Source organism: Salvelinus alpinus, chromosome 27 (assembly GCF_045679555.1).
Source record: "Salvelinus alpinus chromosome 27, SLU_Salpinus.1, whole genome shotgun sequence".
Taxonomy (NCBI): Eukaryota; Metazoa; Chordata; class Actinopteri; order Salmoniformes; family Salmonidae; genus Salvelinus; species Salvelinus alpinus.
The window spans coordinates 36363786-36387960 of NC_092112.1; the positions used below are offsets into that span (position 1 = coordinate 36363786).

Below are 24175 nucleotides of genomic sequence, written 5' to 3' on the forward strand. Positions count from 1 at the left end.
GCTGATTGGCTGACAGTGGAAACAAATGTTTTGTCATACCCGTGGTATACGGTCTGATATACCACGGGTATGACAAAACGTATTTTTACTGCTCCAATTAAGTTCTTAACCAGTTTATAATAGTAATAAGGCACCGCGGGGGTTTGTGATATATTGGTCATATACCACACCCCCTCTGGGCTTATTGCTTCCCGTTAGTCAGAAGACTCAGTACCTCACCTAATTTCCAGGCCCAGGACCGGCGTGACGCAGCAGGGAAGAAGAACAACAAAGTAGACTTCTTTGCTGTAGAGCTGCTGGATGGAGGGCTGTATCTGCTGCTGGACATGGGCTCAGGCACTATCAAGGTCAAAGCCACCCAGAACAAGGTCAATGATGGAGCCTGGCACCACGTGGACATACAGAGGGATGGACGTTCAGGTGAGGAGAGAGGGGTGGGGTGGAGTGGGAGGAGGAGGAGGAGGAGGAGGAGGAGGAGGTGGTAGGGCTGTTGCGGTGACCGTATTACCGCCACACCGGCAGTCATGAGTCATGACCGCAGTCAAATTCCACGTGACCTTTGAGTCACGGTAATCTCCTCTTATGCACTCTGGACATGCGTTGGTGGTACCCAACTCACTAACGAGCATCAGGTCCTAATGGCCTGGTACTCAGGGCTCTATTGTCCCTCTAACCACTCTGACATCAATGCAAATGCAATCGAAAATCACATCAAACACTTCTCATCAAAACAGTATGTGCTATTAAAACTCATCTCACTGTGATGATCAATTTGAAGAAAGAAGTTCAACAACAGGCTGAAACTGAGTGGAAATATGGTAGTTGTGGATGTTGGTTGTTGTGGATGTTGATAGTTGTGGATGTTGGTTGTTGTGGATGTTGGTAGTTGTGGATGTTGATAGTTGTGGATGTTGGTTGTTGTGGATGTTGGTAGTTGTGGATGTTGATAGTTGTGGATGTTGGTAGTTGTGGATGTTGGTTGTTGTGGATGTTGGTAGTTGTGGATGTTGATAGTTGTGGATGTTGGTTGTTGTGGATGTTGATAGTTGTGGATGTTGGTTGTTGTGGATGTTGGTAGTTGTGGATGTTGGTAGTTGTGGATGTTGATAGTTGTGGATGTTGATAGTTGTGGATGTTGGTAGTTGTGGATGTTGGTAGTTGTGGATGTTGATAGTTGTGGATGTTGGTAGTTGTGGATGTTGGTAGTTGTGGATGTTGATAGTTGTGGATGTTGGTAGTTGTGGATGTTGATAGTTGTGGATGTTGGTAGTTGTGGATGTTGGTTGTTGTGGATGTTGATAGTTGTGGATGTTGGTTGTTGTGGATGTTGATAGTTGTGGATGTTGGTAGTTGTGGATGTTGATAGTTGTGGATGTTGGTTGTTGTGGATGTTGATAGTTGTGGATGTTGGTTGTTGTGGATGTTGGTAGTTGTGGATGTTGGTAGTTGTGGATGTTGATAGTTGTGGATGTTGATAGTTGTGGATGTTGGTAGTTGTGGATGTTGGTAGTTGTGGATGTTGATAGTTGTGGATGTTGGTTGTTGTGGATGTTGGTAGTTGTGGATGTTGGTTGTTGTGGATGTTGGTAGTTGTGGATGTTGATAGTTGTGGATGTTGGTAGTTGTGGATGTTGATAGTTGTGGATGTTGGTAGTTGTGGATGTTGGTAGTTGTGGATGTTGGTAGTTGTGGATGTTGATAGTTGTGGATGTTGGTTGTTGTGGATGTTGATAGTTGTGGATGTTGGTTGTTGTGGATGTTGGTTGTTGTGGATGTTGGTAGTTGTGGATGTTGGTAGTTGTGGATGTTGGTAGTTGTGGATGTTGATAGTTGTGGATGTTGGTAGTTGTGGATGTTGATAATTGTGGATGTTGATAGTTGTGGATGTTGGTAGTTGTGGATGTTGGTAGTTGTGGATGTTGATAGTTGTGGATGTTGGTAGTTGTGGATGTTGGTAGTTGTGGATGTTGATAGTTGTGGATGTTGGTAGTTGTGGATGTTGGTAGTTGTGGATGTTGTTAGTTGTGGATGTTGGTAGTTGTGGATGTTGATAGTTGTGGATGTTGATAGTTGTGGATGTTGATAGTTGTGGATGTTGGTTGTTGTGGATGTTGGTAGTTGTGGATGTTGATAGTTGTGGATGTTGGTAGTTGTGGATGTTGGTAGTTGTGGATGTTGGTAGTTGTGGATGTTGGTAGTTGTGGATGTTGGTAGTTGTGGATGTTGATAGTTGTGGATGTTGGTAGTTGTGGATGTTGGTAGTTGTGGATGTTGGTAGTTGTGGATGTTGTTCCAAAGCCTAACACAACAAAATGGGCAGCACTTTCTAAGGTGATGGTTCATTCAAAACACTACTCGCATATTAGAGATTATGCATACGCTGAGTGTACAAAACATTAAGAACACCTGTTCTTTTCATGGCATAGACTGATGTCACTTGTTAAATCCACTTAAATCAGTGTAGATGAAGGTGAGGAGACACGATAAAGAAGGATTTTTACGCCTTTAGACAATTGAGACATGGATTCAGAGGGTGAATGGGAAAGAGAAAATATTAAGTGCCTTTAAATGGGGTATGGCAGTAGGTGCCAGGCACACCGGTTTGTGTCAAGAACTGCAAAGCTGCTGGGTTTTTCCCGCTCAACAGTTTCCCGTGAGTATCAAGAATGGTCCACCACCCAAAGGACATCCAAGCCAACTTGACACAACTGTGGGAAGCATTGGAGTCAACATGGGCCAGCATCGCTGTGGAAGGCTTTCGACACCTTGTAGAGTCCATGCCCTGACAAATTGAGGCTGTTCTGAGGGTTTAAGGGGGGTGCAACCCAATATTAGGAAGGTGTTCCTAATGTTTGGGACACTCAGTGCATATGCTTATTCATATGCATATTCCTATATATGAGCACAATCCCGAAAAAAAAAAACTGAATTAAAATAATGATTGGGCCGTTATACAATACATAGACTACCGCATATTACGCAGAAAAATATATATTTTAAATTATTTAAGATGTCTCTGATACATAATAATCCCAAATTAAGCACTAGGTAGCTGCAGGAACAGGGTTGGAGAACCCATGGTATGTAGAGTTCGGACCTGCAAACTGGGCTAATATATCCTCAAAACACCGGCCTTGAGGGCATTATCACTTTTATACAGCGGATTACCAACAGGGCCGGTGTTGTGCCGAAAATCTCCCCCCTGCCGGAAAATCCCCACCCCCCCATCCCTAGATCTGTGTCGGGACTATATCCTGTGGAAAGATGAAATTGTATGACTAATGAAAATGAAATATGTCTATCATTATTTGAATATGTTGGTAACCCGTTGTATAAAAGTGATGATGCCCTCAAAGCCAGTGTTTGGAGGAGATATTGGCACGGTTTAGTCTCGGACCTAACAACACCCATACCAATATATCATCCAAACACCGGCTTCTCTGGCATTATCACTTAAATAATGCACACTCTTCAAGCCCTTCAAGTTAATCAGAAACTAGTATTCAACAATGCCATGGTATAATTAAGCAATAACGCATGGGGGGGTGTGATATATGGCAAATATACCACGGCTAATGACTGTTCTTAGGCACGACGCAACGCTGACTGCTTGGATTGGCCATATACCACAAACCACAGAAGTTTGCTATTATATTGCTATTATAAACTGGTTACAAACATAATTGGAACAGTAAAAATAAATGTTTTGTCATACCCTCTGGTATACAGTCTGATATACCACAGCTTTCAGGCAATCAGCATTCAGGGCTTGGACCACCCAGTTTATAATGTAAAATAGTGGCAAAATGACTTACAAGCATATCTTGTCTGCCAAATGAACAGGCCTACATCCTTTCTGGCATGGCGCATAGCCAGATAACATACAGTAGGCCAATTCCTATTCTGTTCTTCTGAAATACATTTTCTTCATATCATAATGCTTCTTTAGTCCTGCCTAAAATAAATCATGGATTTATTGTGATGGTGTATATTAAATAGATTTATTAGACTTGTTTAAATGTAGATGTTCCAAAGGTGTGAATCAGCAGCTTGTATATGGCTTGTAGAGTATGTGTTGGGGCCAGGAGATGCTAAACATGTTGATGTTAATTAACGGTCAATTACCATGAGACCGGGGGGGAGGACAAGGAGGGGGGAGAGGGAAGATGATGGTGGCGGAGGAGAATGGTGATGATTGTTATAAAACCCCTCAGAATATACATCAAAGGCATCATACTGTTGCACGATTTGCAGAAGTATTTCTACCTTGTCCACAACCTGTACACCCCCCCCCCCCCCCCCCCCCCCGCACATTGACTCGGTACCGGTACTTTAGTTTATTTAGAAAATATTTTCTTGAACTGCATTGTTGGTTAATGGCTCGTAAGTAAGCGTTTCATGGTAAGGGCTACACCTGTTGTATTCGGCGCATGTGACAAATACAATTTGATCTGATCTCGAGGATGAGGCGATAAGACGTGTATCATGAGGATGATAAAGCAAAACCTTTTAAATCCTATTTCCTGATTCTATTTCCTCCACAGCTTATTTATCCTTTGTGTCCGCTGACCTGAAAAAGGTTGGACAAACAGAACAGAACAGAGAAGAGAGGAGCTTTAGAGAGGAAGATTATATTTGGCGCGAGAAAGAGAAAGTTTGTCGTTGCCTTGAGCTCCATAACAGAATGGATTTCACTACATTAAAAGGAAAGAGGAAAGCGAGAGAGAGAGAGAGACTGACAGAGCGAAAGAGAGAGAGAGAGACTGACAGAGAGAGAGAGAAAGAGAGAGAGAGAGAGAGAGAGAGACTGACAGAGAGAAAGAGAGAGAGAGAGAGCGATGAAAGGAAATATATAGAGAAACAGAGGCAGAGAGAGTGCTAGAGTGAGAAATAGCAGAGACAGACAGAGAGAGAGGGAAAGAGAGAAGAAAGAGATAGAGAGAAGCAGAGATAGAAAGCGAGAGTGTGAGAAGAAGGGAGGAGAGCGGTAGTAGTACTTCTGTTATTTGATGTCCTGTGTCTGTGTTATATATCAGGTTAGAGCAGCCAATTTAGCCCTGGGTCAACACATTCTACTTTGATGAATCACTACCTAGCACCAATAAAAAGAAGGGAAAGAAGGAAAGATTGGGAGAAGAGGAGGATTTTCTGAGGGAAGAGAGAGAAATTAGACAGATATATGGATATGGGCTGAGTGGTGGTATTAGCTTGATGTTAGAGAACTGTTTCGTGGGACTTCACATGATGGGATTTAAATCTCTTAGTTAGACATCGAGGACAGTTAGTAGTTCACTGAGGTGTTTGAAGAACAAAATGAAGTGAATGACTTGAAGTTCTTTGGAACCATAAACCTGATTTATCCACACTCTCCTCTGACCAATGGCAAACAACAAGGACTCTTGATCGTAGCCTAAGGCTAACATACTGGCCTTGTGAACCAGGCTTCAAGACTCTTCTATAATGTGTCGTCAGACACACAACTCTTGAGACTACTAGTCTAAGAATCTAAAGCTACTCAATATTAGAATCGCTTAGACCCTAACACTAACCTTCCCTTCCTCTTTCTCTCTTCCTTTCCTCACTCCATCTTCCTCCTCTCCAGGCATCATATCAGTGGACAATCGTCGTACTCCGTTCACGGCCAGCGGAGAGAACGAGATCTTAGACCTGGAGGGAGACCTCTACCTGGGTGGTCTCCCTGACAACCGCGTAGGCCTGGTGTTACCGACCGAACTGTGGACGGCCATGTTGAACTACGGCTACGTGGGCTGCATCCGGGACCTCTTCATAGACGGACGCTCCAAAAACATTCGGGCCATCTCCGAGTCTCAGAACACCACAGGCATCAGGCCCACCTGTAGTAAAGTCACGGGGAAACAGTGTGATAGCAATCCCTGTAAGAATAACGGAGTCTGTAAGGAAGGGTGGAACCGGTTTATCTGTGACTGCACCGGGACTGGGTTCTGGGCCGGCACGTGTGAGAGAGGTGAGTCTGCTGCTTACTTAATGTTTGGAAAACTGATTGTTGTCATGTGCACGTCTCATTCAATTGCAGTGGTGGGTGAATGTACGGGCAGTCGTGAGGTTTTCTCCTTGTAATGTTTACATCCGCTGGGTTAGCACTGAGTTGCATCGGCATGCTGCGTTGGATAGTGCTGTGTGATTGGAGATTGTGATGCTCATTGAGATGGGACAGTTTTATCTGCTTGTATCTGAAACCCCCAAAATGTCAAGCTTGGCCTAGGTGTCGAGGAAGTGAACGACAAGCTGATGTTGTGTTGAGAGCCTTTCTAAACTATAGAAGTTCCGACTGGTTTGGATCAAATTACTTTTTTTTAGCAACGAAACGTTCTCCTCACTAAACCCAACTCTAGAACTTGTGTTAGTTCAGCCAATTACAGAAGTGTGTTTGTCTAGCAAGGGACCTTAGAGCCAGTGTTCTGTTTTTAGCCTGATGGGATTATGAGAGGAAAGGAGTGGAGGAGTGTGACTTGGGACAGCTCCTTGTATTTATGGAGGCTTAGCAGAAAGATTTAATAGGATTCCACTTTTCCGCCAAGTGGCTTTTGTGCATGGTGCTGTCTTCTCTTCTGAAGGGGCTCCAGGAGGGGAATTGAACTGGGTCTTGACACACACACACACGCACACGCGCACACGCACGCGCACACACGCACGTGCGCACACACACACACACGCACACACACACACACACGCACACACGCACACACACATGCACACACACACGCACGCTCACTCGCTCACTCACAGTCTTACGCAGCTAACCTTGTGGGGACATACAATTCAGTCCCATTCAAAATCCTATTTTCCTTAACCCCTAGCCCTAACCCTTACCCTAACCCATACTCTTATCCTTAATCTAACCCTAACCTTAACCGGAAAACTAACCTTAACCCTAAACCCTAAACCTAGCTCCTAACCCTAACCCTAAAACTAACCCTAGCTCGTAACCCTAACCCTAAAACTTACCCTAGCTCCTAACCCTAAAACTTACCCTAGCTCCTAACCCTAAAACTAACCCTAGCTCCTAACCCTAACCCTAAAATGAATTCTAACCCTAACACTAATTCTAACCTTAACCCTAAAATCCCTAGAAATTGCATTTGACCTCGTGGGAACTAACAAAATGTCCCCAGTTGGTCAAAAATATGGTTTACTATTCTTGTGGGAACTTCTGGTCCCCACAAGTAGAGTTAAACACGTCCACACACACACACACACACACACACACACACACACACACACACACACACACACACACACACACACACACACACACACACACACACACACACACACACACACACACACACACACACACACACACACACACACACTGAGGCTTGTACTTGGCTGTGGGTGAAAATGGTCTCCCCATGTCTGGCGTTAAGAGCTCCACTGCATTAGGTTTTTATGACACATTCACTGAAGATAGGCTCACTCTGAGCTGTTGGGTGTGTGTGTGTGTGTGTGTGTGTGTGTGTGTGTGTGTGTGTGTGTGTGTGTGTGTGTGTGTGTGTGTGTGTGTGTGTGTGTGTGTGTGTGTGTGTGTGTGTGTGTGTGTGTGTGTGTGTGTGTGTGTGTGTGTGTGTGTGTGTGTGTGTGTGTAGGATGCTATCGGAGTATTGTTCTCCTGGACTGTCTCTAGTTTAACAGGGATCTGCAGGATGGGTTGAGGTGATTTTAGAAGAACTGTAGTCTTGTGAAAATCCATAGTTTTACGGTAAGATCATAATGACTTTTTGGAGCTGGTTGTTTCCACTAAACACAACTGTAGTGGAGAGTCATAGACAGGCATCTAATGGCAAGATTTCTAGTACTTCCAATCTTGTTGAAGGCTTCAAATTGGAACAACAGAATATGGACATACCGGAGGCTATTTGTTGGACATCTTTGAATCCTAAATGTTTTTTAAATACTTCATAATTCAACAGTTCAAATTCATTATTTGGCATTAGACTAAAGTACATTTCTCTCATATGAACAATCCTCTCTCTCTCTCTCTCTCTCTCTCTCTCTCTCTCTCTCTCTCTCTCTCTCTCTCTCTCTCTCTCTCTCTCTCTCTCTCTCTCTCACGGGCAGCAACAGCACCTCGCAGTTGGAGAGAGAGAGAGAGAGAAAGAGAGAGAGAGGAAAGGCAGAGAGGAGAGGCAGTAGGCAGGCAGGCTGTGCGATCACGATAACCTTGCCTAGGTCCTGGATAGCCAGCTATTTTTGTACCACTCCGAGGCTCTGTCTGTGTGGGCGTACTAAATGGGGGCTGATGGGAAAGCACTGCCAGACCACACACACAGAGAACATACACGCACACACCGATGCACGGACACACACACACACACGCACGCACATACACTCACTTGCACTCACGCGCACACACAGACAGAGACACACAGACACAGTACACTGCTGCCGGAGGGGTGGAGGAATGGAGTGACAGAGGGACGGAGGGACAGACATGCTAACACAGCACTGCACCAGTCTGCCGTTCCACCCATAGAAAAAGAACGCGCAGACACATGTTCCTGCCATCCTTCTCTCTCCACCCCCCCCTCCATCCCTCCCTCCCTTGTCCACATCCTGTCCTCCATCACAATGCTAGCTGGCCTTGCAGTGGGCAATGGACATACTACATGTCTGGACACTTACCCATATAGAGAGATGGTGTTCTGATGTATAGGGCCTGTGGGTGTTGTAGTTTTTTGTTGTTGCCTGAAGGCTGCTGTTGTTGTAGTTCTGACACATATGGCTGTGGGTTGTTGTAGTTTTTAGTAATTATTGGTATTCTGGACATCTCAGCGGTTGCCAGGTCTGCCTGCCTTACCCCTTGCCTGGTCCTAAATATTTGATCCCTATTTAATCCAGGAAAAACCCTCATTTAACGTTAGTGGGCACAACCACATAAATGGGCCTATGTCGTCACAATACACAGTAAGCCTATGTCGTCACAATACACAGTAAGCCTATGTCGTCACAATACACAGTAAGCCTATGTCGTCACAATACACAGTAAGCCTATGTCGTCACAATACACAGTAAGCCTATGTCGTCACAATACACAGTTGGCCTATGTCGTCACAATACACAGTTGGCCTATGTCGTCACAATACACAGTTGGCCTATGTCGTCACAATACACAGTAAGCCTATGTCGTCACAATACACAGTAAGCCTATGTCGTCACAATACACAGTTGGCCTATGTCGTCACAATACACAGTTGGCATATGTCGTCACAATACACAGTTGGCCTATGTCCTTACAATACACAGTAAGCCTATGTCGTCACAATACACAGTAAGCCTATGTCGTCACAATACACAGTTGGCCTATGTCGTCACAATACACAGTTGGCCTATGTCGTCACAATACACAGTAAGCCTATGTCGTCACAATGCACAGTAAGCCTATGTCATCACAATACACAGTTGGCCTATGTCGTCACAATACACAGTTGGCCTATGTCGTCACAATACACAGTAGGCCTATGTCCTCACAATAGACCATAGATAGGCCTATGTCCTCACAATACACAGTAGGCCTATGTCGTCACAATACACAGTAGACCTATGCCCTCACAATACACAGTAGGCCTATGTCCTCACAATAGACCATAGATAGGCCTATGTCCTCACAATACACAGTAGGCCTATGTCGTCACAATACACAGTAGACCTATGCCCTCACAATACACAGTAGGCCTATGTCCTTACAATAGACCATAGATGGGCCTATGTCGTCACAATACACAGTAAGCCTATGTCATCACAATACACAGTTGGCCTATGTCGTCACAATACACAGTTGGCCTATGTCGTCACAATACACAGTTGGCCTATGTCCTCACAATACACAGTAGGCCTATGTCGTCACAATACACAGTAAGCCTATGTCCTCACAATACACAGTAGGCCTATGTCCTCACAATAGACCATAGATAGGCCTATGTCCTCACAATACACAGTAGGCCTATGTCGTCACAATACACAGTAGACCTATGCCCTCACAATACACAGTAGGCCTATGTCCTCACAATAGACCATAGATAGGCCTATGTCCTCACAATACACAGTAGGCCTATGTCGTCACAATACACAGTAAGCCTATGTCCTCACAATACACAGTAGGCCTATGTCCTCACAATAGACCATAGATAGGCCTATGTCCTCACAATACACAGTAGGCCTATGTCCTCACAATAGACCATAGATGGGCCTATGTCATCACAATACACAGTAAGCCTATGTCCTCACAATACACAGTAAGCCTATGTCCTCACAATAGACCATAGATAGGCCTATGTCCTCACAATACACAGTAAGCCTATGTCGTCACAATACACAGTAAGCCTATGTCGTCACAATACACAGTAAGCCTATGTCGTCACAATACACAGTAGACCTATGTCCTCACAATAAACAGTAGCTAGGCCTATGTCCTCACAATAGACCATAGATAGGCCTATGTCCTCACAATACACAGTAGGCCTGCATTCACAATACAGTCTAGTTCTATGCATATTCCTATCCCTGTAGGTCTCTGATGTGTTATGGGATTGGTGCAGGCGTTTCACTGTGAATGATGATACATGCATTCAGGGTAAACAGGGACATTTATAATTGCTATGATGCAGTATTATTATGTGCTGTTTATGCAGTGTTTGGGGGTGTTTGTGAGTCTAGGATGTCTGCTGCTGCTGCTGTTGTTGAGTCTGGTCTAGTCTTCTCTCTTACTTGATCTCTTACACAGATGTCAGTGGGGTCCTGGGGAGGGAGAGATAGAGGGAGAGCGAGAGAGAGAGAGGGAGGGAGAGTGAGAGAGAAAGAGAGAGATTCCGAGATGTTATTGACATCCAGGGCTTGGTATTGATTGAAAACACCGTTATACAGTACACTACAGTGGAGTAGACAATACAGTGCTTTTCACACACTTACAGATCAATAGACTCTGTGGGATATCTCAGCGAGAGGTTAACCGTCTATCTTGGTAGTCTTTTTGACTGCAGATACTTTGATGTAGAGAGCTTTGAGTCCCATAGATTTTTATTGGTTTGTATCCTGTTTCTTGCCTTCAATGGCATAAAATAATGGTACGATAAAATTAAGAACAGGTCACAAAATTCAAGGACGACTAAACAACCTCTCTGGCTTAATTAAGTACAAAAACATTCCCCACCCTACTTCTAAAACAAAAGTTGCGCCCCTGATTTAACCTGAGCTGTATGTTGGCTATTAGATGAAAGAAGCATCGTGCTTGGGAGCAGCAGAGTCAGCCTGGCATCCACCTAATATTATTTGATATGTTTCCCCCTGTACCTGTGCAATATTTGGGCATATTTTACCCCTCTCTATTTGAGGTGTGCCCACAAGGTATAACGGCGCCTACGATCAGAGGTGTGCTACGCGATGTCGCTATCACAGAGACAGATGTTGTTTCAGCGGGTGTTCAAGTCAGTCACAGTGTGTGTGTGTGACATCTGCACAAACATGTGAGTGCATGTGTGTGTGTGTGTGTGTGCCTGTTTGCTCGTCAGTGTGTGTGTGTGTGTGCGCGCGTTTCTGTATTCGTGTGTATCTGTGCACACTACTGTGCGTGCCAGCCAGTGTGTGTGTATCTCTGTGTCAGGCTCTGAGTGTGTGTCAGACCTCTAGCACCATACAGGCAGGGGCGTGCTCCCAAGGCCCTGGCCCAGACAGGTCTCCTCTCGACAGGGCTGTGACCCGGGGCAGAGACCTGCCAACCCTCCAACCCTCCATGCCTGTGATCTGCATTCAAATTGCACTCCTCTGGGTCTCTGCCGCCTGGTAGACTGCATAGAGAAGACAGTGAATATTCTGTTTGTGCTGCCTCTCTCAATGGTGAGAAGAAACATAATATCCTCTCTCTATATCTTCTATATATATTCTCTCTTTGTTATCTGTCTATCTCCTCTCTCTATATCCTCTCTCTGTATCCTCTCTCTATATCTTCTCTCTATATCTTCTCTCTATATATCCTCTCTCTATATCCTCTCTCTATATCCTCTCTCTATATCTTCTCTCTATATCCTCTCTCTATATCTTCTCTCTATATCCTCTCTCTATATCCTCTCTCTATATCCTCTCTCTATATCCTCTCTCTATATCTTCTCTCTATATCCTCTCTCTATATCCTCTCTCTATATCCTCTCTCTATATCCTCTCTCTATATCTTCTCTCTATATCCTCTCTCTATATCCTCTCTCTATATCCTCTCTCTATATCCTCTCTCTATATCTTCTCTCTGTATCCTCTCTCTATATCCTCTCTCTGTATCTTCTCTCTATATCCTCTCTCTATATCTTCTCTCTATATCCTCGCACTATATCCTCTCTCTATATCCTCTCTCTGTATCCTCTCTCTATATCCTCTCTATATGTCCTCTCTCTGTATCCTCTCTCTGTATCCTCACTCTGTATCCTCTCTCTATATCCTCTCTCTATATCTTCTATATATATTCTCTCTTTGTTCTCTGTCTATGTCCTCTCTCTATATCCTCTCTCTATATCCTCTCTCTATATCCTCTCTCTGTATCTTCTCTCTATATCCTCTCTCTGTATCTTCTCTCTATATCCTCTCTCTATATCCTCTCTCTATATCTTCTCTCTATATCCTCTCTCTATATCCTCTCTCTATATCCTCTCTCTATATCCTCTCTCTGTATCCTCTCTCTGTATCTTCTCTCTATATCCTCTCTCTATATCCTCTCTCTATATCCTCTCTCTGTATCCTCTCTCTGTATCCTCTCTCTATATCCTCTCTCTATATCCTCTCTCTGTATCTTCTCTCTATATCCTCTCTCTATATCCTCTCTCTATATCCTCTCTCTGTATCCTCTCTCTGTATCCTCTCTCTATATCCTCTCTCTATATCCTCTCTCTATATCCTCTCTCTATATCTTCTCTCTATATCCTCTCTCTATATCCTCTCTCTGTATCCTCTCTCTATATCCTCTCTCTGTATCCTCTCTCTATATCCTCTCTCTGTATCTTCTCTCTATATCCTCTCTCTATATCCTCTCTCTATATCTTCTCTCTATATCCTCTCTCTATATCCTCTCTCTGTATCCTCTCTCTATATCTTCTCTCTATATCCTCTCTATATATCCTCTCTCTATATCCTCTCTCTATATCCTCTCTCTATATCCTCTCTCTATATCTTCTCTCTATATCCTCTCTCTATATCCTCTCTCTGTATCCTCTCTCTATATCTTCTCTCTATATCCTCTCTATATATCCTCTCTCTATATCCTCTCTCTATATCCTCTCTCTGTATCCTCTCTCTGTATCCTCTCTCTATATCCTCTCTCTATATCCTCTCTCTATATCCTCTCTCTATATCCTCTCTCTATATCCTCTCTCTGTATCCTCTCTCTATATCCTCTCTCTATATCCTCTCTCTATATCCTCTCTCTATATCCTCACTCTATATCCTCTCTCTATATCCTCTCTCTATATCCTCTCTCTATATCTTCTCTCTATATCCTCTCTCTATATCCTCTCTCTATATCTTCTCTCTATATCCTCTCTCTATATCCTCACTCTATATCCTCTCTCTATATCCTCTCTCTATATCTTCTCTCTATATCCTCTCTCTATATCCTCTCTCTATATCTTCTCTCTATATCCTCTCTCTATATCCTCACTCTATATCCTCTCTCTATTTGCCGCTGACTAACATAAGAGTTATTGAAGCTAGTGCTGCAATAAGGTTAAAACATTTCAATAATGTCCGCAAGTGAAATTCTTGTTAACTGGCATTTTCTGACCTAATGGAAAATGACATAGAGAGAGTTAAGAGAGGGAGACGAGCAACAAAACACAGAAGGAAGAAGGAGAAAATCATTAATCTCTTTTCCTCTTTATAATGTCTGCCTCTGTTTAGAAAGCTCGGGGTGCCATTCATCTTTAGTCATTATATTCTACTACATGAAAAGGTTATCCAGATAGCTAGTATTCTCCTTACTGAAAATGCAACTCAGGTACATAAAAGGAGTTTCTCTGAGGACATCTTCCTCTGACAGTAATAGCAACATCAAACCAACAGACGCATCTCAATAGATAGATCAATGTCAGCATGTAGACATGAAACATATTATGTAACCAAAGTCTGGAAATGTACAGTATGTCATCACCTAGCCACCACAGAACTACCTCCCCCAGTCAGCATCATTGTGTCAGTACTAAGGTGTAAGCAGGAGGCTATAAAATCCATTGTCTTTCAGCGTTGACTGAGTTTTATAGCAGAGGTTCGAGAAGAGAAGGAGTAGGAGAGGCTGAGGGAGGGAGGCTGGTGTTTAGGGAAGCTTGGTGTTGTGTTGCTGACAAACACACTAGGCAGCTACCTGCTGAGTAGAGTGCTGGTGGTAAAGTGGCCTTGTTAATCAGGTAAATAGGCCTGTAATGAAGTGAGTGTCAGAGGAGGAGAGGAGGAGGAGGAGGAGCATTGGGATCCCACTGAGATTATCCTCTTTCGACTGCCTCTCTCGTTCTCTCACTCTTTCTTTGCCCCTATCGACCTTATTTCTCAGCCTCTCTTCTCCGTCTTTCGCTCTCTTTCTCTCACTGCCTCTATCTCTCAATCCCTATCTCTTTGTCTCCTGCCTCCCTCCCTCTTTCTGACTCCCTCCACCCCCCCTACCCCCACTATCTCTCAACCTCTCTCTCCCTCTCTTTCTCCAGTCTCTCTCTCCCTCTCTTTCTCCAGTCCCTCTCTCCCTCTCTTTCTCCAGTCTCTCTCTCCCTCTCTTTCTCTGGTCTCTCTCTCCCTCTCTTTCTCCAGTCTCTCTCTCCCTCTCTTTCTCCGGTCTCTCTCTCCCTCTCTTTCTCCGGTCTCTCTCTCCCTCTCTTTCTCCAGTCTCTCTCTCCCTCTCTTTCTCCGGTCTCTCTCTCCCTCTCTCCCTCTCTTTCTCCGGTCTCTCTCTCCCTCTCTTTCTCTGGTCTCTCTCTCCCTCTCTTTCTCCGGTCTCTCTCTCCCTCTCTTTCTCCGGTCCCTCTCTCTCCTTAGACTCAGTAGATGTATTGGCTTGTGTCTATTGTATCGTGTGTTCTCCCTGGCAAGGCTCTACTGCCCACACTGCTCTCACTGTATTCTCTAATGTTGTAGATGTGTAGGGACGATTTGATCCTTTTTTTGTATGAGGATCCCCATTAGCCGACGCCAGTGGCGACAGCTAGTCTTCTTTATAAATATCATTAAAAAATAACTACAACTAAATAATCTCCCCGATGACAAATCTCTCCTAGAGCCTCCTATAGCCGTGTAGGTTTAGATCAGGCATCACCCAGTGGGACAATCAGCTGGAGACAATGGAAGTGCTAGCTGGATATTAGCGCAATCTGTGTTATTGCTGTCATTCTTCTTTTACATACTCATGCACAATGCAGTTTGGGTGAGTCATCTCAGTCGCATTCCAAAGCGAGGCTTGTTTGAATCGGCATAGTCCCTTATTGTCAATACGAGTTTGTTTTTCCTGGTAGAATTGAGGGAGCTTGTATGAAGTGATTCAAGGATGTGGGTTTTATCATTTCATGAGAGAGAAATGGATGTCTGGAGTTGAGAGATCAACTCAACGTGTGGACTGTCTGGTTTAAATATACTTACTGTACAAAACTGTCTGAACAAAACTACATTTACAGACACTCTGCTGTTCAGTTGATTGTGAAGAACTGCTAGCAACACAGCCATTCAATTAGCAGCTAATATTATAACACACTCTCAATGTACGAGCATTTTTAAACACAATTCCCATAATATTTGGTTAGAGCTTATAAAACGATACAATACAATAAATCCTCTTCTACCTTCCTGATATCAATATTAATATTATCTCGGTGTCCTTGAAGGAAGTTTAGGGAACTATTTCTTGTACAGCGTAAAACACCACACTCCCATCTCCCTACGCCTGATAGAAGTTGAACTTTACGGAAAGGTGTGTAAGTGTGTGTGTGTGTAAAGCCGTCTTGGCTGTCGTCTTATCTTCTCCTTCGGGGGTAAACACCTGTTTGTGGTTGTTTAGAGTGACTCATTAGGTACACACACACTACATCCTTCACCGTGGTGTGTCTGTGTGATGAAGGGAGATCCTTACCCCTTTGTCCCGCTGCATTGAGAGAGGTACACCCCATTTCCAAACACACACACACACACACACACACACACACACACACACACACACACACACACACACACACACACACACACACACACACACACACACACACACACACACACACACACACACACACACACACACACACACACACACACACAGGGAGACAGGGAGACAGAGAGGTGAGAGAAGGGTATTCCACCATGCTACACACATAGACAGCCAGGAACCACACAGCTGCTGCTGCACACATTACATTACATTACATACTGTAACATAATGTCTATTTGTCCACTTAGAAGGGTTCATACCCCTTGCTTTTGTTTATGCTCCTGCTATGCATAGTCACTTTACCCCTACCTAGATGTACATAATACCTCAATTACAGCGACTAACCGGTGCCCCCGTACGTTGACTCTGTACCGGTACCGCCTGTATAATGCCTCGCTATTGTTAGTTTATTGTCTTACTTTTAAAAAACATAGTAAATATTGTTCTTAACTCTTATTTTTTTAACGGCATTGTTGGATAAGGACTTGTAAGTATGCATGTGATAAATAACATTTGATTTGATTTGAATTAATTGTGTGGGTGTTTTCAGCTTTAGAGCCCCCCCTCCCAAGTAGCCCCCCCTCCCAAGTAGCCCCCCCTCCCAAGTAGCCCCCCCTCCCTCGCATCTTCTCTCGTTTTCCCCCTCATCCCCCCCACTCCCCTGCTTTTCCTCACTCACCTACCTCTTCTTATTAACCACCCCTATTCTTCTTCCCTTACTCGGCCCCTCCCTCCCACCTCCCTCCTCCCCTCCCCAGGGGTGATAATCACCTTTACCAGGACATTTATCTCCTCAGACAGTGAGGGTGACACCTCAAGGTCTGCCTGACTAACAACCACACCCTGGCTCTCTGCTCTGCTCTACACATCAGGAGGGTGAGGGAAGGAGAGAGAGGGAGGGAGAGTGAATGTGAGAGGGAGAGGGAGAGGGAGAGGGAGAGGGAGAGGGAGAGGGAGAGGGAGAGCACTCAATACAGTGTGAGATGAGAAGGGGTATTAAGGGGACACAAGATCACAAGGACACTTACAGCAGGGTGTTTGTGTCTGCACAGGCATTCTTGCAAGTGTGTATGTATGTGTCTAGGAATCTATACACTTTGCCAAACATGTTGTTTTTTGGGGGGGGGGGGTGGAAATTACACCACTTTAAGTTCCATGGGGATTTTTACATATGCAGCACACAACAGCACACAGTTGGAACAAAGTTTTCCCATATTCCGTTGGATGATTCCAGGGTGTTCCATTCATTGCTGAACATCCATCTGTAGGTTCAGAAGAAAGGAATCCATCCAGAATATTCCACAAACATCACGAGTGAGATACACAAGCGGGAACAACAGAGTTCTGAGCTCAGGGAAGAATTCTAAATGAATCCTGTTTCAGTTCAGGCTGAGATGTGGCTTATTGTGTGATGGGAGAAAAACAGCAAGGACCAGCACATTTCCCTCCCCGGCAACAGTCTCAGCCTCTTTTCACTCTATTTCTACGTGTTTGTCTTTTAACATTTATCGTCTTCGGAGAGTTGAACAATGGTTGAATTGAGCAGAATAATGAGTTTTGCATCAGCGTCTGGATCAACAGTGAGGATATGTCCCAATTGGCACACTTTTCCCTTTAAAGTGTGGTCTAATGTAGTGCACTGGTCAAATGTAGTGCACTATATAGGGAATAGGGTACCGTTTGGGATGTAGAATACATCTGGCTCCTACAATAAAGCACCTCGACTTAGAGAGGGAGTGAGGGAGGAAGCCTATTCTTCAAAATTGTTTCTTATAATTTCCCTCCTATCCTCTTATTCTCTCTATCCTCTCTATGTGTTATTCTCTTTATATGTTATCCTCTCAATGTGTTATTCTCTCTATGTGTTATCCTCTCTATATGTTATCCTCTATGTGTTATCCTGTCTATGTGTTATTCTCTCTATGTGTTATCCTCTCTATGTGTTATCCTCTCAATGTGTTATTCTCTCTATATGTTATCCTCTATGTGTTATTCTCTCTATGTGTTATCCTCTCTATATGTTATCCTCTATGTGTTATCCTCTCTATGTGTTATCCTCTCTATGTGTTATTCTCTCTATGTGTTATCCTCTCTATATGTTATCCTCTATGTGTTATCCTCTCTATGTGTTATCCTCTCTATGTGTTATCCTCTCTATGTGTTATTCTCTCTATGTGTTATCCTCTCAATGTGTTATTCTCTCTATGTGTTATTCTCTCTATGTGTTATCCTCTCTATGTGTTATCCTCTCTATGTGTTATTCTCTCTATGTGTTATCCTCTCAATGTGTTATTCTCTCTATGTGTTATCCTCTCTATATGTTATCCTCTATGTGTTATCCTGTCTATGTGTTATTCTCTCTATGTGTTATCCTCTCTATGTGTTATCCTCTCAATGTGTTATTCTCTCTATATGTTATCCTCTATGTGTTATTCTCTATGTGTTATCCTCTCTATATGTTATCCTCTATGTGCTATCCTCTCTATGTGTTATCCTCTCTATGTGTTATTCTCTCTATGTGTTATCCTCTCTATATGTTATCCTCTATGTGTTATCCTCTCTATGTGTTATCCTCTCTATGTGTTATTCTCTCTATGTGTTATCCTCTCAATGTGTTATTCTCTCTATGTGTTATTGTCTCTATGTGTTATCCTCTCTATGTGTTATCCTCTCTATGTGTTATTCTCTCTATGTGTTATCCTCTCAATGTGTTATTCTCTCTATGTGTTATTCTCTCTATGTGTTATCCTCTCTATGTGTTATCCTCTCTATGTGTTATCCTCTCTATGTGTTATCCTGTCTATATGTTATCCTCTCTATGTGTTATTCTCTCTATGTGTTATCCTCTCTATGTGTTATCCTCTCTATGTGTTATTCTCTCTATATGTTATCCTCTATGTGTTATCCTCTCAATGTGTTATTCTCTCTATGTGTTATCCTCTCTATGTGTTATCCTCTCTATGTGTTATTCTCTCTATGTGTTATTCTCTCTATGTGTTATTCTCTCTATGTGTTATCCTCTCTATGTGTTATTCTCTCTATGTGTTATCCTCTCAATGTGTTATCCTCTCAATGTGTTATTCTCTCTATGTGTTATCCTCTCTATGTGTTATTCTCTCTATGTGTTATTCTCTCTATGTGTTATCCTCTCTATGTGTTATCCTCTCTATGTGTTATTCTCTCTATATGTTATCCTCTATGTGTTATCCTCTCAATGTGTTATTCTCTCTATGTGTTATCCTCTCTATGTGTTATCCTCTCTATGTGTTATTCTCTCTATGTGTTATCCTCTCTATGTGTTATTCTCTCTATGTGTTATCCTCTCTATGTGTTATTCTCTCTATGTGTTATCCTCTATATGTGTTATCCTCTCTATGTGTTATTCTCTCTATGTGTTATCCTCTCTATGTGTTATTCTCTCTATGTGTTATCCTCTCTATGTGTTATCCTCTCAATGTGTTATCCTCTCAATGTGTTATTCTCTCTATGTGTTATCCTCTCTATGTGTTATTCTCTCTATGTGTTATCCTCTCTATGTGTTATTCTCTCTATGTGTTAATCTCTCTATGTGTTATTCTCTCTATGTGTTATCCTCTCTATGTGTTATCCTCTCTATGTGTTATCCTCTCTATGTGTTATCCTCTCTATGTGTTATTCTCTCTATGTGTTATCCTCTCTATGTGTTATCCTCTCAATGTGTTATCCTCTCAATGTGTTATTCTCTCTATGTGTTATCCTCTCTATGTGTTATTCTCTCTATGTGTTATTCTCTCTATGTGTTATCGTCTCTATGTGTTATCCTCTCAATGTGTTATCCTCTCAATGTGTTATCCTCTCAATGTGTTATTCTCTCTATGTGTTATTCTCTCTATGTGTTATCCTCTCAATGTGTTATCCTCTCAATGTGTTATCCTCTATGTGTTAATCTCTCTATGTGTTATCCTCTCTATGTGTTATCCTCTCTATGTGTTATTCTCTCTATGTGTTATTCTCTCTATGTGTTATCCTCTCTATGTGTTATCCTCTCAATGTGTTATCCTCTCAATGTGTTATTCTCACTATGTGTTATTCTCTCTATGTGTTATCCTCTCTATGTGTTATTCTCTCTATTCTCTCTATGTGCTATTCTCTCTATGTGTTATTCTCTCTATTAACTCTATGTGTTATTCTCTCTATGTGTTATTCTCTCTATGTTTTAATCTCTCTATGTGTTATTCTCTCTATGTGTTATTCTCTTATGTGTTATTCTCTCTACGTTTTAATCTCTCTGTGTTATCCTCTCTATGTGTTATCCTCTCTATGTGTTATCTTCTCTATGTGTTAATCTCTCTATGTGTTATTCTCTCTATGTGTTATCCTCTCTATGTGTTATCCTCTCTATGTGTTATCCTCTCTATGTGTTATCCTCTCTATGTGTTATTCTCTCTATGTGTTATCCTCTCAATGTGTTATCCTCTCTATGTGTTATCCTCTCTATGTGTTATCCTCTCTATGTGTTATCCTCTCTATGTGTTATCCTCTCTATGTGTTATCCTCTCTATGTGTTATCCTCTCTATGTGTTATCCTCTCTATGTGTTATCCTCTCTATGTGTTATTCTCTCTATGTGTTATCCTCTCTATGTGTTATCCTCTCTATGTGTTATCCTCTCTATGTGTTATCCTCTCTATGTGTTATCCTCTCTATGTGTTATCCTCTCTATGTGTTATTCTCTCTATGTGTTATCCTCTCTATGTGTTATCCTCTCTATGTGTTATCCTCTCTATGTGTTATCCTCTCTATGTGTTATTCTCTCTATATGTTATCCTCTATGTGTTATCCTGTCTATGTGTTATTCTCTCTATGTGTTATTCTCTCTATGTGTTATTCTCTCTATGTGTTATCCTCTCTATATGTTATCCTCTATGTGTTATCCTCTCAATGTGTTATTCTCTCTATGTGTTATTCTCTCTATGTGTTATTCTCTCTATGTGTTATCATGTCTATGTGTTATTCTCTCCATGTGTTATTCTCTCTATGTGTTATCCTCTCTATGTGTTATTCTCTCTATGTGTTATCCTCTCTATGTGTTATTCTCTCTATGTGTTATCCTCTCTATGTGTTATCCTCTCTATGTGTTATCCTCTCTATGTGTTATCCTCTCTATGTGTTATTCTCTCTATGTGTTATCCTCTCTATGTGTTATCCTCTCTATGTGTTATCCTCTCTATGTGTTATCCTCTCTATGTGTTACCCTCTCTATGTGTTATCCTCTCTATGTGTTATCCTCTCTATGTGTTATCCTCTCTATGTGTTATCCTCTCTATGTGTTATCCTCTCTATGTGTTATTCTCTCTATGTGTTATCCTCTCTATGTGTTATCCTCTCTATGTGTTATCCTCTCTATGTGTTATCCTCTCTATGTGTTATCCTCTCTATGTGTTATTCTCTCTATGTGTTATCCTCTCTATGTGTTATCCTCTCTATGTGTTATCCTCTCTATGTGTTATCCTCTCTATGTGTTATCCTCTCTATGTGTTATCATCTCTATGTGTTATCCTCTCTATGTGTTATCCTCTCTATGTGTTATCCTCTCTATGTGTTATTCTCTCTATGTGTTATCCTCTCTATGTGTTATCCTCTCTATGTGTTATCCTCTCAATGTGTTATTCTCTCTATGTGTTATTCTCTCTATGTGTTATTCTCTCTATGTGTTATCCTGTCTATGTGTTATTCTCTCTATGTGTTATTCTCTCTATGTGTTATCCTCTCTATGTGTTATCCTCTCTATATGTTATCCTCTATGTGTTATCCTGTCAATGTGTTATTCTCTCTATATGTTATCCTCTATGTGTTATCCTCTCTATATGTTATCCTCTATGTGTTATCCTGTCTATGTGTTATTCTCTCTATATGTTATCCTCTATGTGTTATCCTCTCTATATGTTATCCTCTCAATGTGTTATCCTCTCTATGTGTTATCCTCTCTATGTGTTATTCTCTCTATATGTTATCCTCTCTATGTGTTATTCTCTCTATGTGTTATCCTCTCTATGTGTTATCCTCTCTATGTGTTATTCTCTCTATGTGTTATCCTCTCTATGTGTTATTCTCTCTATGTGTTATTCTCTCTGTGTTATCCTCTCTGTGTTATCCTCTCTATGTGTTATCCTCTCTATGTGTTATCCTCTCTATGTGTTATCCTCTCTATGTGTTATTCTCTCTATGTGTTATCCTCTCTATGTGTTATCCTCTCTATGTGTTATCCTCTCTATGTGTTATCCTCTCTATGTGTTATTCTCTCTATGTGTTATTCTCTCTATGTGTTATTCTCTCTATGTGTTATTCTCTCTATGTGTTATTCTCTCTATGTGTTATCCTCTCTATGTGTTATCCTCTCTATGTGTTATTCTCTCTATGTGTTATCCTCTCTATGTGTTATTCTCTCTATGTGTTATTCTCTCTATGTGTTATCCTCTCTATGTGTTATCCTCTCTATGTGTTATTCTCTCTATATGTTATTCTCTCTATGTGTTATTCTCTCTATGTGTTATTCTCTCTACGTGTTATCCTCTCTATGTGTTATCCTCTCTATGTGTTATCCTCTCTATGTGTTATTCTCTCTATGTGTTATCCTCTCTATGTGTTATCCTCTCTATGTGTTATCCTCTCTATGTGTTATTCTCTCTATGTGTTATTCTCTCTATGTGTTATCCTCTCAATGTGTTATTCTCTCTATGTGTTATTCTCTCTATGTGTTATTCTCTCTATGTGTTATCCTCTCAATGTGTTATTCTCTCTATGTGTTATTCTCTCTATGTGTTATCCTCTCAATGTGTTATTCTCTCTATCCTCCTATGTGTTATTCTCTCTATGTGTTATTCTCTCTATCCTCCTATATGTTATTCTCTCTATGTGTTATTCTCTCTATCCTCCTATATGTTATTCTCTCTATGTGTTATTCTCTCTATGTGTTATTCTCTCTGTGTTATTCTCTCTATCCTCCTATGTGTTATTCTCTCTATGTGTTATTCTCTCTGTGTTATTCTCTCTGTGTTATCCTCCTATGTTATTCTCTCTATCCTCCTATGTTATTTTCTCTATCCTCCTATGTTATTTTCTCTATCCTCCTATGTTATTCTCTCTATCCTCCTATATGTTATTCTCTCTATGTGTTATTCTCTCTATGTGTTATTCTCTCTGTGTTATTCTCTCTATCCTCCTATGTTATTCTCTCTGTGTTATCCTCCTATGTTATTCTCTCTATCCTCCTATGTTATTCTCTCTATCCTCCTATGTTATTCTCTCTATCCTCCTATGTTATTTTCTCTATCCTCCTATGTTATTCTCTCTATCCTCCTATGTTATTCTCTCTATGTTATTCTCGCTGTGTTATTCTCTCTATCCTCCTATGTTATTCTCTCTATCCTCCTATGTTATTCTCTCTATCCTCCTATGTTATTCTCTCTATCTTCTCTATGTGTTATTCTCTCTATCCTCCTATATGTTATTCTCTCTATCCTCCTATATGTTATTCTCTCTATCCTCCTATGTTATTCTCTCTATCTTCTCTATGTGTTATTCTCTCTATCCTCCTATGTTATTCTCTCTATCCTCCTATGTTATTCTCTCTATCCTCCTATGTTATTCTCTCTATCCTCCTATGTTATTCTCTCTATCTTCTCTATGTGTTATTCTCTCTATCCTCCTATGTTATTCTCTCTATCCTATGTTATTCTCTCTATCTTCTCTATGTGTTATTCTCTCTATCCTCTCTATGTGTTATTCTCTCTATCCTCCTATGTTATTCTCTCTATCTTCTCTATGTGTTATTCTCTCTATCCTCCTATGTTATTCTCTCTATCCTCTCTATGTGTTATTCTCTCTATCCTCCTATGTTATTCTCTCTATCTTCTCTATGTGTTATTCTCTCTATCCTCCTATGTTATTCTCTCTATCCTCCTATGTTATTCTCTCTATCCTCTCTATGTGTTATTCTCTCTAT

General features: G+C 41.7%; 1 protein-coding gene across 13 annotated transcripts in view; it reads left to right on the forward strand.

Annotated features, from left to right (window-relative positions):
- The window catches only part of LOC139556484 (neurexin-3b-like), a 328473-nt gene that overhangs the window by 24338 nt on the left and 279960 nt on the right, over positions 1 to 24175 (forward strand). For all 13 annotated transcript variants that reach the window (XM_071370487.1, XM_071370488.1, XM_071370489.1 and 10 more), the window contains 2 exons: positions 231 to 420; positions 5603 to 5986. In XM_071370487.1, coding sequence (XP_071226588.1) covers positions 231 to 420; positions 5603 to 5986 — 574 coding nt within the window. The remainder of the gene's footprint in view (positions 1 to 230; positions 421 to 5602; positions 5987 to 24175) is intronic.